Below are 12,730 nucleotides of genomic sequence, written 5' to 3'. Positions count from 1 at the left end.
TGTATATGTGTGTTGTTTTGTGTTAGAGGGGGACATAATCATGTCATAGTGAACCACCTCCTTCAAGCTTTGCACTGGCCTAATGAGTGGTAGTAAATGTTGGAAAACAGGTTTTTGAGTGCATACAAAAATAACTTGATAGAATACAATATTTTGGTTAGCATTCCTTTTCAACATTTATGTAAGTGACATTTGAACCTATATTTAAAACTTAATGCATTTTCTGAGATCAGATTATCTGATTGTTACAGTTGTAATATTTTTGAGACATCTGGGAATACATATGACCATAAGATTTTATTTGGATCTGCATTTGGTGATTGAGAAAAGAACAAGTAGCTAAGACCATTTACTTTGAGTATACTTTCCTGTCTTTCCATTTTCCTCATATATTTTGAGGAAAATTTACAGGTAGTCCTCGCTTAGCGACTGCAGTCTTTAAGCAAAGTGGTCACTAAGTAAAAATCACATGCCTGCAACTCTGCTTATGATGTTACTTTAGCTTTCCTTTGCTTTACAGATCAGAAGGATAGACCCCAAACAGCCAGATGAGGCCAAACAGTGAGGAAGGTTTCTGGAACTCAATTCACAAGGAAGCTGGGTAAAAGGGCAAATCTTATAGCCCTTTTTCCCCACTCCCCCACCCTTTGGAATGCTCAACCCGGTGCTGGGATAATTAGCAAGAAGAGAATTAATGTTTGTATTTACATTCATTGGAGAGGAAGAGATTACAAGAGAGTAAGCTGGCACACAATGGAGAATACACAGCAAAAGGAATGCATTAGGGCAGGTTGTTTGCCTAGTACGCTGGTGGTTGCAAGCCAGGAGCTGCTTAGGAGCAAACAAAAGCCTTTAGTGTGAAACTGATTAGGGTCTTGTCAGTGTCAGGCAGCAGTACCAGTGGAGGTTTCTGATCAACTAATGAAGGTCACAGAGCTGAGCTTGTTAACTTCCGGTTAGCACTTTTAAGGGACAGGCTATGCTGTAGAGAAAAGCAGCTCAGGAAGTGATAGCTTGTTTAGGCAGTCTCTCCACTCTGTGAGGAGGGAAAAAGAAAAAATGAGTCAGGCATAGGACAACATGTATTAACTAACTCTAATGGCAAACACATGACTGACAGAGATTCTGCGAAGGTCGTAAATGTGGGCATTGGTTGCAAAGTTACTTTTTCATCACCGTTGTAACTACAAATGGCCACTAAGGTCGGTGCTAAACGAGGACTACTTGTGTTCCTAATCAATTTTATATATTATGTGCCTGTAATTTTTTTTACAAAATCAGTAATAATTATAATTACTATTTCTATTATTTATTATTTATTATGTATTGCCACCCACTCTTTCTGTGACTCTGGGTGTCACATTAAAAAGAGTACAACAGAAAATATTAAAAACACACGTGCTGCAAGAAACTTGCATTCAGAACGTTAAAAGGGGCTCACTTAACATCCTGGCCCCCATGTCTGTGGAAAGAACCATGTCTTCAAGGCCTTTCTAAAGGCTGGCATAGATGGGCCATCTGAACTTTTGGGGGGATATTATTCCATAGGGCAAGGCATATCTTCTTGGTTCCATACAAGAGCGTTACTGAATTGATGGAACCCAGAGCATGCCAACCCTATCAGATCTTGTTTGACAGAGATAATTGGAGGCCAGTAGTCTCACAAATATCCAGGTCTGTGCCCTGAAGGCCATTTATGACCATCAGTTTTGGCATCCTGTGACAGAGTATTCAGAAATGTGATTTGAAAGTTGTTTTCATGTCTATATTTCAACTACTGAACATCCACTTTTTATTTTAGCCTTGCATTATTTTCCTGAGTATCAGTGGTTGGTGGACTTCACTGTTGCAGCTACAGTGGTATATTTGGTAACTGAAGCCTACTATACCTGGATGAAGCCTTCACAAGAAATGAATATTAGCATAGTTTGGTGTTTGCTTGTTCTTGCTTTTGCAATGTATCCTTTTAAAGTTTTCTGGGAATTCTGTTAAAGTTTCCAAAAGATTAATATTTTGTGAAATTCACAGCAGTTATATTTTTTAAATGGTTCATTAAAAATAAGTGGTTTTTCTCTAATACAGCATTCCCCAACCTGATGTTCTTCAGATGTGTTAGATTGTAACTTCCTGAATTTTCCTACTGTCTAGGAACTGTAAGCCAAGATATTTGGAAGATACAAATTGGAGAATGCTGAACTAAAACAGCCCTACATTGACTTTTTAAAAAATATTATCAAATAATGAGAGAATTGGCTGTTCTCTACTCAGCTCCAAAATCATCTTCTAAATAACTCTGCTTTTAAAGGGGGTTGTTTACTTTGATGACTTCCCTAAGCAGTAATCATCATCAGACATATTTTAGTTCATACCGACAAGATCTGTGTTAAAGATGAGAAAATAATTTCTACAAATTTGGCTTAGTTCATCAGAACTAAGTTAGAGCAGTTTGGATACTAATATTTTAAGGTAACCTTTGGTCCCTGACATAAATTGAATAAAACATTTTATGGTCATATAGTTCAAAATTACCTAACATTCCTTCAAGGTGTTTATGCTTGATTTCAATATACTTATTTTTAAAACAAGAATCATGCAAAGTGTAATTACATAAATATTTATTTTTAATCATGCTGTAGCCTGAATTCTACAGTATGGTTTTTCCATGGTCTCTTTGACCGTAGAGCCTGCGGATAAACAGAGGATAACACATGCTGATATCTTTTTACAAAGGAGAGGAAACAAGCTATATATATACAAAACTGCTGGTAGTTGTATTGTACAATACCTATCTGCTCACGAATGCTTCTTTCAGAATATGCTATTCATAACTATGACTTTTGCTTCATGCTGAGCTATATAGGCAACTTCAGATAGATATACTAATTTTATTACAGTATAATACCAAAAGTGGCTGATTGCTATCTATTATTTGTATTGATATTTTAGACTGTTCTTTTTATTTGCTTTGGGTGTGAATTAAAACATGAACCCCCCAAATTGAGTCATGATAACACTGAAGTACATTTATGTTCTCTCACATGCAGTGAGAAATTTCTTTTCCTGTTAACTTGCATCTCCTTTCACTTAAGTTTAAATGCATACTTGGAATTCTGCTCTGCTCTGCTCTGCTCTCCCCACAAAAGAAAATAAAAGACAGAAAACAGAAATGGATAAGTAAAATACATAGAATCTACTTCCAGTGGTATTACAGTATTGTTGATGCTGCTGATTCTTAAATATTCTTAAAATTTGGAATGACCAAATTCAATAGGGTGTGGTCTTTATCTTTTATCATTTTGCATGTGCATTGCAACACATTATCTCTTCCTTCTGTTACATATTCCTGCAATATAAGAACAAATAAACCAACTATATGGCTATAGAACCATAAGGAATTGTGGGGGCTGTTACATATGTATTAATTACAACAACAGTAATTTTTGCAAAATGATGAAGTAAAAAAATAAAAACTAAAAGAACTGCTTTCAAAAATATTGGGATATATTCAAGTCAACTAAATTAACTTTTTTTTAACAAGAAGATGCATTTTTCTTCAAAAACATACTTATTTGGAAACTAGTGGTTGACTTTTAATTGAAATCTTATTCCTAATATAATTTGTTATATATAATTGGGAATAAAGAATAAATGCTGCAGTATGCAATATTGCCAGTAGAAAAATGTGTAGCATCTTTATTTGCAAAATGTAGTAATTGTAATAATCAATTCTTCCTTCCATGATCAGTCTTTATGGAACATATTGAGCCAGTGTTTGCTATGTCTGCTGGAAAAAAGTATATGATTCCCTAGAATAATCAGTTATTTTGAGGGTGGCAAGTTGATGCAGATGTAAGACTAAAGAGCTCATCCCTATTAAACAAACAAACAAAAAACCTATTTGTTGCCACTGTTGAAGTGTGTTCCTCAGAATATCGGTTTGGGCAATGCAACATGCCACAACCAAAAGAGATATCTCTGGACCTGATCTCAGAAGAAGGGATTGTTGATGTTTATGAGGCTGGAAAGGGGTTCAAACCATTGCCAAAGACTTTGGCCTTTGTCAACCCATCATCAGACAGATGCTATGCAAGCAGAAAAAGTGCAACACAATTGTTACTCTTCTCAAGAGTGGTCATCCAACAAAAATAATCCCAAGAGCACGTGTGCAACATTCTAGAAGGCTGTGAAGAACTACAGGATAATAGTAAGGGATCTGCAGGCTGCTCTCTCATTGTCTTGGGTTTGTGTTTATGAGCGTACTGTAAGGAAAATACAAAATGAGTGATGTGCATGGGAGGATGCCAAGAAGGAAACCACTGCTGTCCAGAAAATGCATTGCCACCCTTAAGTTTGCCATAGGCCCCTGGAAGATGCAGTGGACTGTTAGAACAATGTTCTTTGTATAGATAAGACAAACATGAAACTTCTTGTCATTAACACAACATGCTATGTTTGGATCAGATGAAACCCTGCCTTCAAACAAAAGAACCTTGTCGCAACCATTAAGTATGTTAGTGGGAGTATCATGGTTGGAGGCGACTTTGCAGCCTGTGAATCCCAACAGCTCATAATCATTGAGGGAGCAATGGATTCTGAATTATACCAATGAATCTACAGGAGAATGTTAAGTTACCATCCGTGAACTAAAGCTTAAATTGTCATGCAGGATGACAGTGATAAAGAATACACAAATCTACAGTAGAAATGTTGAAGCAATTTGAAATGACTGAAGGTCGGAGACCTGACCTTAAATCAATTGAAATATTGTAACATGACCTAAAGTGAGCAGTTCATGGTAGACGGCCCAAAAATTTAAATGGAATGGGCAAAATATTTCCAAGCTGATGTAGAGGATTGATTAAGTGGTATAGTATACTGATTTTAAAGCTTCACATACTTTTTTCAACAACAACAGTGAGCGTTGGCTCAATGTGTTCAATAAAGAAGTGACACAGTACTCTGTTTTGTGAGTTCTTTGTTTAACCAAATTATTTTTATCTATTGATATACAAAGCTCAAATTGGATGGTAGACCATACTGCAGGATTATGGATAGTTATGAAGGGTTCAATAAGTTTCACTCACCATTTTATACCACAAGCTAGGTATCTCACATTCTATACTTGGTTTTGTCTCCTGTGTGCTTAAATTGCATTTATTATTTACTTCAATTTATATAGCTGCCCATCTCAAATACATAACTCTGGGTGTCTTACAATAATTAAAAATAAGACCAAAAACAGTACAATATAAAAACATATAAAAACCATATAATTAGCAGCCAAATATAAAAATAATCAGCAACACTCAGCATAGCCACTGTACAAGCTCTACTACATACCCAGATCCCCAGGCCCTGTGGCTTTTTGTCTCTTCAAAATTTTATTAATTATTTTAAAATTATTTTATAATTTTATAGTTTTCAAAAGCATTTTTTGAGTATTATTTCTGAGCCAGCTATATATCCCCTAAATTGTCATGCTATGTAACTTCTTTACCATAGCAGCTATCCTCTGGAACCGTATGCCCCCCCGTGAACCCTTAAAATCGGGCTCTGACCCCAGGCCTTGGGCTAGAGTGGTTGATGGGATGTTTGTTTTGGTGGTTTTGTTAACATTTTTTTTCTGGATGTTTGTTTTGTATAGTCTTTGTATTTATTTGTTTCATGTTACATGCCACCCTGAGTCTGGCTAGAGTCAGGCATGCTGTTAATTCAGTGAGTAAATGAATGAATTCACTGAACTTGAGCTCGACTCACGATAAGAACATAGTTTTGTCTGGGTAGTTTTCTTAGCAGCAATATGGAAGTGACTTCTTATTACCCTCAGTCTATTCTTTCAAGTTAGTCTAGCTTGCAGCTTTAGAACTTATTTTTGGTCTTCCATCAAGTTCTAATCAGTTCTAATCAAGAGTTAATGGGATACTTGTATTTTATTGAAATCAAGATATATCTACAGTGTTCCTATTACATATTTAGGGAATTATTTGATCCAAGAATGAAATAAGGTTAGCTGTAGAAAGCTTGTTCTTGACAAATCCATATTGACTCTTGGAAATCACTGCATTTCTTTAAAGCACTGGCAGATCAATTGCTCTTTGATCTGTTCAAAATCTTTCCAGGTATCAATGTTAGCATTTTACTGCCTTTATTGAATAACAGATAGTGATTTGTTCATCTTTTTATTTTGAATGTATCTAAAGAAGCCTTTTGTTGTTAGAGTTCTGTGCTCACTTAAGCTTGTTCTGTGTATTAGCTTTTATGGCACTATCTCTACAATTCCAGATCACATGTCTGCAGTCCTCCTTAGTGACTTTTTCCCCCATTTCTTGTTTATGTTCTTTTTTATCTTCAGATCTTCAATAACCTTTTTGTGCAGCCAAATTAGCTTCTTATCTGTATTCCATTTTTCCCCTCAAAGGAGTTTTTCCCCCTAACTGTATAGCCACTGTTTCCTTTTATAGGCATTTCTGCATATCTTGAGCTATTTTCCCACTAGCTTCTTCTGCCATGAACTTCTATTTCTCATTTCTCCAAGAATATTAAAATCTGTTTTCCAGATGCCTAAAATATACTTTTGAATAATCTCAGCTTTATTTTTAAAATCAGTAATGATAGTCATGCTCTGTCAATGTCCCTGCTACTCCTAGTTCCTCAACTAAATCATCTTATTGGTACATATAAAATCAAGGATACAGGAGTTGATCCTTTGTGCTGTTGCTCATTTTCCGAACAAGAAAGGTGTCAGCAAGACAAGACAGGAATTCCCTGTAAAGTACCATGCTTGGCAGAGTTTGTCTCCCAACAGATGTTGCTGATCACTACTACTTGCTGCCTTTTTGAAAACAGACATTAGTGATCTGCAACATGTTTTGTTTCAAAATATTTTGAGTGTAAAATTAACTGTTTTGAACATTCCAGAAATGGTTTGTTCGGAAACAATTGCAGAATGTTTCAAGTCCTGTATTCAGCTTAGAACCCTTTCCAGAATACAGTGGTACCTTGGGTCACGAACTTAATTCATTCCACGACTCTGGTCGCGACCCGAATCAAATTTTCCCATAAGGTTCAATGTAAATACGGTTAATCCGTTCTGACCCCTCCGAATTTGGTCGCCAATCGATTTTGGTCACGTCCCGAATCAAATTTTCCCATAAGGTTCAATGTAATAAAGGTTAATCCGTTCTGAACCATATGTATTTTTTTTTAAAACCACAAAAATATGAAACAAAATACAGTACAGTGCAGTATGAAGAGAGAACGCTAACCTTGCTCGAGGTGACTTCTGGCATGGAGGACAGGAAGCCGGGTGGGGAGGCGGTTATTGCTTGGAGGGAGAGTCCCCCTCCCTACAGGAAGCCACGACCATGTGTCACAGCAGGGAAAATGGCCGTGGATCCTGTTCGTCACCCGATGCGGAGTTCGCGGACGGAAGTAAAATTTTGCGAACGGTGCTGTTCGTGACCTGAATTGGTCGTGAACAGAAGTGTTCGTGACCCGAGGTACCACTGTACTTGGTAGCACATTTTACCTTCAAAGGGGGCATTTTCCAAAATTTCATGCGGAGAATTGTTTCAATATGAAATATTTTGCACATCTCTAGCAGACATCATACTTCTTTTTCTATACCAAGAGTCTGAGGCAATTTTATTTGTGTCCCATATTCTGAGTATTAGAACATAGATAGTGAAACCAATGAGTCAAGGTTTAGTAGGTCCCATTACAGCCCATTCCCTTTTATAGTCTTCATATTCAGGATTTTCACCTGAACCTCTCACAGTATTTAGTTTAAAGCTTTCCTGATTAACCTAGTCACACTTATATTGTGCCAGTGGTCCATTAGATAACATTTTTTTCCAGATCAGCTGTAGTTCATCAGAACTATCCAGGTTGGTTAACTAGAGCCAAACTGGTTTGCAATAACTGCTTCCGCCTCCTCTTAGCTCCCAGCATGACATATCCCACTGGACTATTCATCCTGCATCTGTCCAGTATCTTTTGCCCATAGCTGCCACTGCCATTGTCTCAATGTGGCTTATTCTTCTGGCCTGCCCATATCTGATATTCCCAGTGCCTTCCTTTCCTCCTTTCAGCTACTGGTGCTGCAGAAGCTGATATTCCAGAGTAATACATCCCACTAGTCCACTGCCCCAGTTTTCCCAGTGCTTTCTCCCTCTGCTCATCCACCATTATTGCTATCCACTAACCCTTTGGCCTTCCCTTTATCTTCCTAGTACCTTTCCTCCCCTCAGTTGTCAGTGTCCTTGATTTTTTCCCCATTCTCCCTAAGCCACTTCTGCCCAGATCAAAATTGTCCTGTTTCATTCCATATGTGTGTCACTTCAGGCACAGATTACTCCAAACCAGCTGTCCCATGCATAGAACAAAATGTCCATAGAACATTTTACACATTCCTTTTCTAAACTTTTTTAAAAATGGATTTATCAAAAATTAAAATGATACAACAGTAATGATGTAATCAAAAAGAAAAAAATATAGTGGTAAAAATAAACTAAAACTTTTAAAAAGGAGGATGAAAAAGATCCACATAATGTTAGTATACAGCTAATTCTGTTCTTCAGTGTACTGTTAAATCTAGACTAGGGATTTTCAAATGTTTTCAGGCTGTAGAAACTGTTAAAAAAAACAGTTTCCCAGAATCCCTGATCAAAACACAGAGTTTTGCTGATAGAAAATTGGCTTTGTTCGAGTGAACTTTTTTTGGTGTGGGGGGCACTTAGTCTCCTATGGGACAATTTGAAAAACCCTAATGTAGACCTTGAAGAAACATACTGTTCCATCTTCTCATTTCTACAATATAAAGACATTCCAAAAATTGACAATGACCACATCTCTTGAATCTACTCTTTGATATCTTGAAATTGTCTAACACCTGCATAAAATGATTCTTGTAGCCATTTCCCAAGTGCCAGAATTCTTCATAAAATGTCATATTCTATATTTTTGGGATATAGTTCAGGCTCACATTTTAACCTATAGCAACTATATTTTTCCCAAAATTGTGTTAACGCATATAATGCCTTGAAATTAAAAAGGAACCATAAAGAAATTTTTACAGTGCCAACATAAATACACCTGGTGTCCCTTTTAAAAACATTATTGTAGGAATTAAGTAAAAACAAAACAAGATTTTTTCATGAATGAACTTCATCCCTAAGTTATAAGAAGTATATTTAACATTTCTTAAACCTTGAACCCATTTTTTTAATAATTTTATTGCTTTTTAATTAATAACAAAAAGAAGAAAAACACAAAAATAATAATACTTAAGAAGAAAGAAAACATTAAAAGGTGGTATTACAAGAATACAAGAACAAAAAAAAATAACTATAGTATACCATTATACAGTAAATAGTTACACACACACACATATATATATATATTTATCTAATGCAAATATTATTCAAACGCATATATATTTCCAATACATTTATATAACTGCCATTTTTTTTAACCTACTGTATTTTGGATAAACAAATCCCATATTTCATTATACTTGTCCATACAAAGTCTATAGGCAATCTGCTCATAAGTAGCAAGTGTAATCAGGCCTTCAGTCCATTGACTAAATGGGGCCATACATTTATCTTTCCAATGTTGCAATATGAGTCTTTTGGCCATAGTTAGGACACGGAGAATCCATTTATGTTGTCCACTTGTCAGGTTCCATGTACTAGGCATATGCTGTAGCTCAAAAGAATATTGTCCTCTGAAAATTTTGGTTTTTGTTGCATAATCATATTTATATAGTCCAGTACTTTCTCCCCAAACTTGATAAGTATAGGACATTGTAAAAACATATGTTTTAAAGAAGCATTGTCCTTATTACATCTCCAACAAAATGCTGTTTTTGATAGTCCTTTTCTATACATACGTAGTGGAGTCCAATAAATTCTAAATAATATTTTTTTTGTTGTGTAAGTCGTAACTTAAGGTCCATTGACACTCTTGGTATAGAAGTTAAGATGCTCTCCCATTGTCTAGGCAATATAGAAACCTCTAATTCTTTATTTCATTCATCCCTTAGCATCTGCATATCAAATTGATTTATTGATAACAAATATCTATACAAACTAATCGGTTTTTTAGTTTTAAAGAATTTAACAAGTTATTTTAATATCTCAGGTGTCTCAGAAGCTGAAAATGCTGCTGGTCCAAATAATGTTGTTAACAAATGCTGTAGATGTAAATAATGCCATTGGGTTACATCTAGTAGATGATATTTATCTCTCAACACAGCATACATTAAAAATTCATCTTCATCGTCTATCAGTTGGTCCAGAGTCAATATACTTGCTTCCATCCAATTTTTCCATTTCACCATCTTTTTCCCGATTTTTAAAGTTGGGTTTCCCCATAAAGTCAGTTTGGCATGGGAAAAAGGATCAAATCCTTTTTTATTAGACATTATGTTCCATAGCTTTCTAACTGATGAAATTGTTTCCAGAGATATTAGAGTTTTAGTATATTTCGATCCTAATACTGTCCATCTGACAGTAGGTGTTATATATGTATATTCCAAAGTTGCCCAAATCAGAAAATTAACACCACTTGTTGGCCTCCAGTATTTAAGTCTTGACAGTAGACAAGCTTGATGATATAGCTCCAGATTTGGAAGACCAAATCCTCCGTCATTAATTGATAGTTGCATTTTCTGTAAAGATATTCTCAGAATTGAGGAACCCCATAGAAATTTTCTAAGCAAAGAATTTATTTTCTGAAAATATTTTCCAGATATAAAAACTGGAATTCCTCTCAGAATATAAATAAATCTGGGAATAATGTTCATTTTGAGAGTGTTCAACTTTCCCCAAAGGGTGAGGTTTAATGACTCCCATCTATTGATATCTGGAGAAACTTCTCTATATATTTTATTTATATTATGTATTGCTAAAACCTTGAGCCCCTTGATTTTCTAAGATTTCAGTTCCTTATTTTACAGATCATATACTGTATATTGCCAATATTAAACTTCATTATATTCTTTAGTTTTGTATAAAATTGAATTGTCGGTGTTACTTCAAATAAAGCATCTCTTAAATATCTAAATACTTCAGGTGTATTTGAAGCTGCTAAAGCTTTCACACCATATTGTTCTAACAATACAAGTTTTAATTCCACGTACTGCAAAGCAAACAGTTCAGGAAAATTGTATCCAAAATGTAACTTCTCAAAATCCTTCAAATACCCATTGCTAATTAATTGACTCAAAGCTTCTGGTAGACAGTATATTGCATGAACATGTGTGTTTCCATTCCTCATGGTAGCAAGTCTTAGACCAATGTTTCTCAACCTTTTTTGCCTGTGTCCCCCTTCCAAGCTTGTTTTTCTCCTGTGGCCCACCTGTCCAAGTCCCATTACCAGATATGAACGATCTTCTTTTCTGGCATCAATCAGACAGTATTTGCAGTATAATACACTCTGCCTTTTTGTGGTCCCCTCGGTATGTGCTGTGGCTCCCCTGTTACATGTTTTTCACCTGTGGCCCCTTGAAATATCCTAGGGGCCCCAAGAGGTCATGTGGCCACTGGTTGAGAGCCATTGTCTTAGACTATCATGACAGTTTGTCTTCTTTCAGGAAACCACTGCATCCCCTCTGCTATTTAGGGATCTGCTGTCTTTATACTTTTCTATGATATCGCTTTTTCTTCCTCTGAATGTTCATAGCCCATTTCTCCTGCAAGGGGTGGGGGTGCTGGTTCTCAATTTCTATAATCCATATCCTGTTTTTGTTTATCACTCCTTTGCTTTATTGGTGTATGTTCCTTATGGAAACTTGTTTCCTATGTCAGCTCTTGCTGATAGCAGATCATTCAGTGGCTGTCTTAAAATATGCCAAAAAGAGGAAAGAGGCTAAATAGGGATAGATTTGACTCTAGTGTGTGTTTTTATGGCTGATACATTCAGGAGGGATCACCAGTGGTTTTTTTTATTGCTTCCTCAATTCTGACTATAAATAACAAAATAAATGCCCAGTTGAAACTGTTCCTGGACTGAAGAAACCCCAGTCCACAAAGTGAATAGATATTTTTGTGTATCTGAATTCAGTCTTGGTGCATGGCAGTAAAAAATGTGTTGCCACTTTTGAAGTTGTCATAAAGATTTTTGTTGGAACTTGTTGAACAATTACTTTGTATTTTAAAAACTGATTTTATAACAATACCTACATAACAGTAATTTCTAAATTTCTTGTGTGTTTAAAAAGGACAAGGGTTTCTTCATATTATAATTTAAAACATTTAAAAATCTTTTAGAAAGGATGCTAATATGATTAATAGAAGTAAAAAAAACAATTATGTCTCATTTGTATATTCAGCCCTCTGATTTTGTTAAATATTATAGTTTCTAATAAGAAATCTTGATATTCTTAATTAGCTAATATAGTTGCTTAATTTTCTTTTTCCTTTTAAAGGTTATTGGTTGTTTTTAAAAATATACAATTATTCAAAAATTTATAGTTTGGTGGATTTCTAATATTTGCATTGAACCTGAAGGGCTTAATTATAATTCTTGAACGAAAGGGAAGTCGGTTCTATCATCTTAGAGTACATTTTTAACAAATCATTAGTGTTAAGTGTTGTTTTTTTTTTGCTCAGAAGAGTTCATATTCCATGTAATAGCTGGTTTTTGAAGAGCTACACATGATATTATCCCTTCTCCCCAACCCCCATCTCCCAAGAACACAGGTGCTTTTTCCTACATCATCCAGTTT

The 12,730-nt window shown here is 35.5% G+C and overlaps 1 protein-coding gene across 1 annotated transcript in view; it reads left to right on the top strand.

Moving 5' to 3' along the window:
• Window positions 1-12,730, top strand: part of TMEM161B (transmembrane protein 161B) — a 48,645-nt gene that overhangs the window by 20,965 nt on the left and 14,950 nt on the right. The window contains exon 5 of the mRNA XM_007423535.3: window positions 1,802-1,958. Coding sequence (XP_007423597.1) covers window positions 1,802-1,958 — 157 coding nt within the window. The remainder of the gene's footprint in view (window positions 1-1,801; window positions 1,959-12,730) is intronic.

The sequence above is a fragment of the Python bivittatus genome, unplaced genomic scaffold (genome assembly GCF_059951505.1).
Source record: "Python bivittatus isolate LINGU-HERP-01145 unplaced genomic scaffold, Pbiv_v1 ctg000850_np1212, whole genome shotgun sequence".
Lineage (NCBI taxonomy): Eukaryota > Metazoa > Chordata > Lepidosauria > Squamata > Pythonidae > Python > Python bivittatus.
Note: the sequence above shows the minus strand (reverse complement) of the source record. Positions and strands in the feature narration are given on the sequence as shown.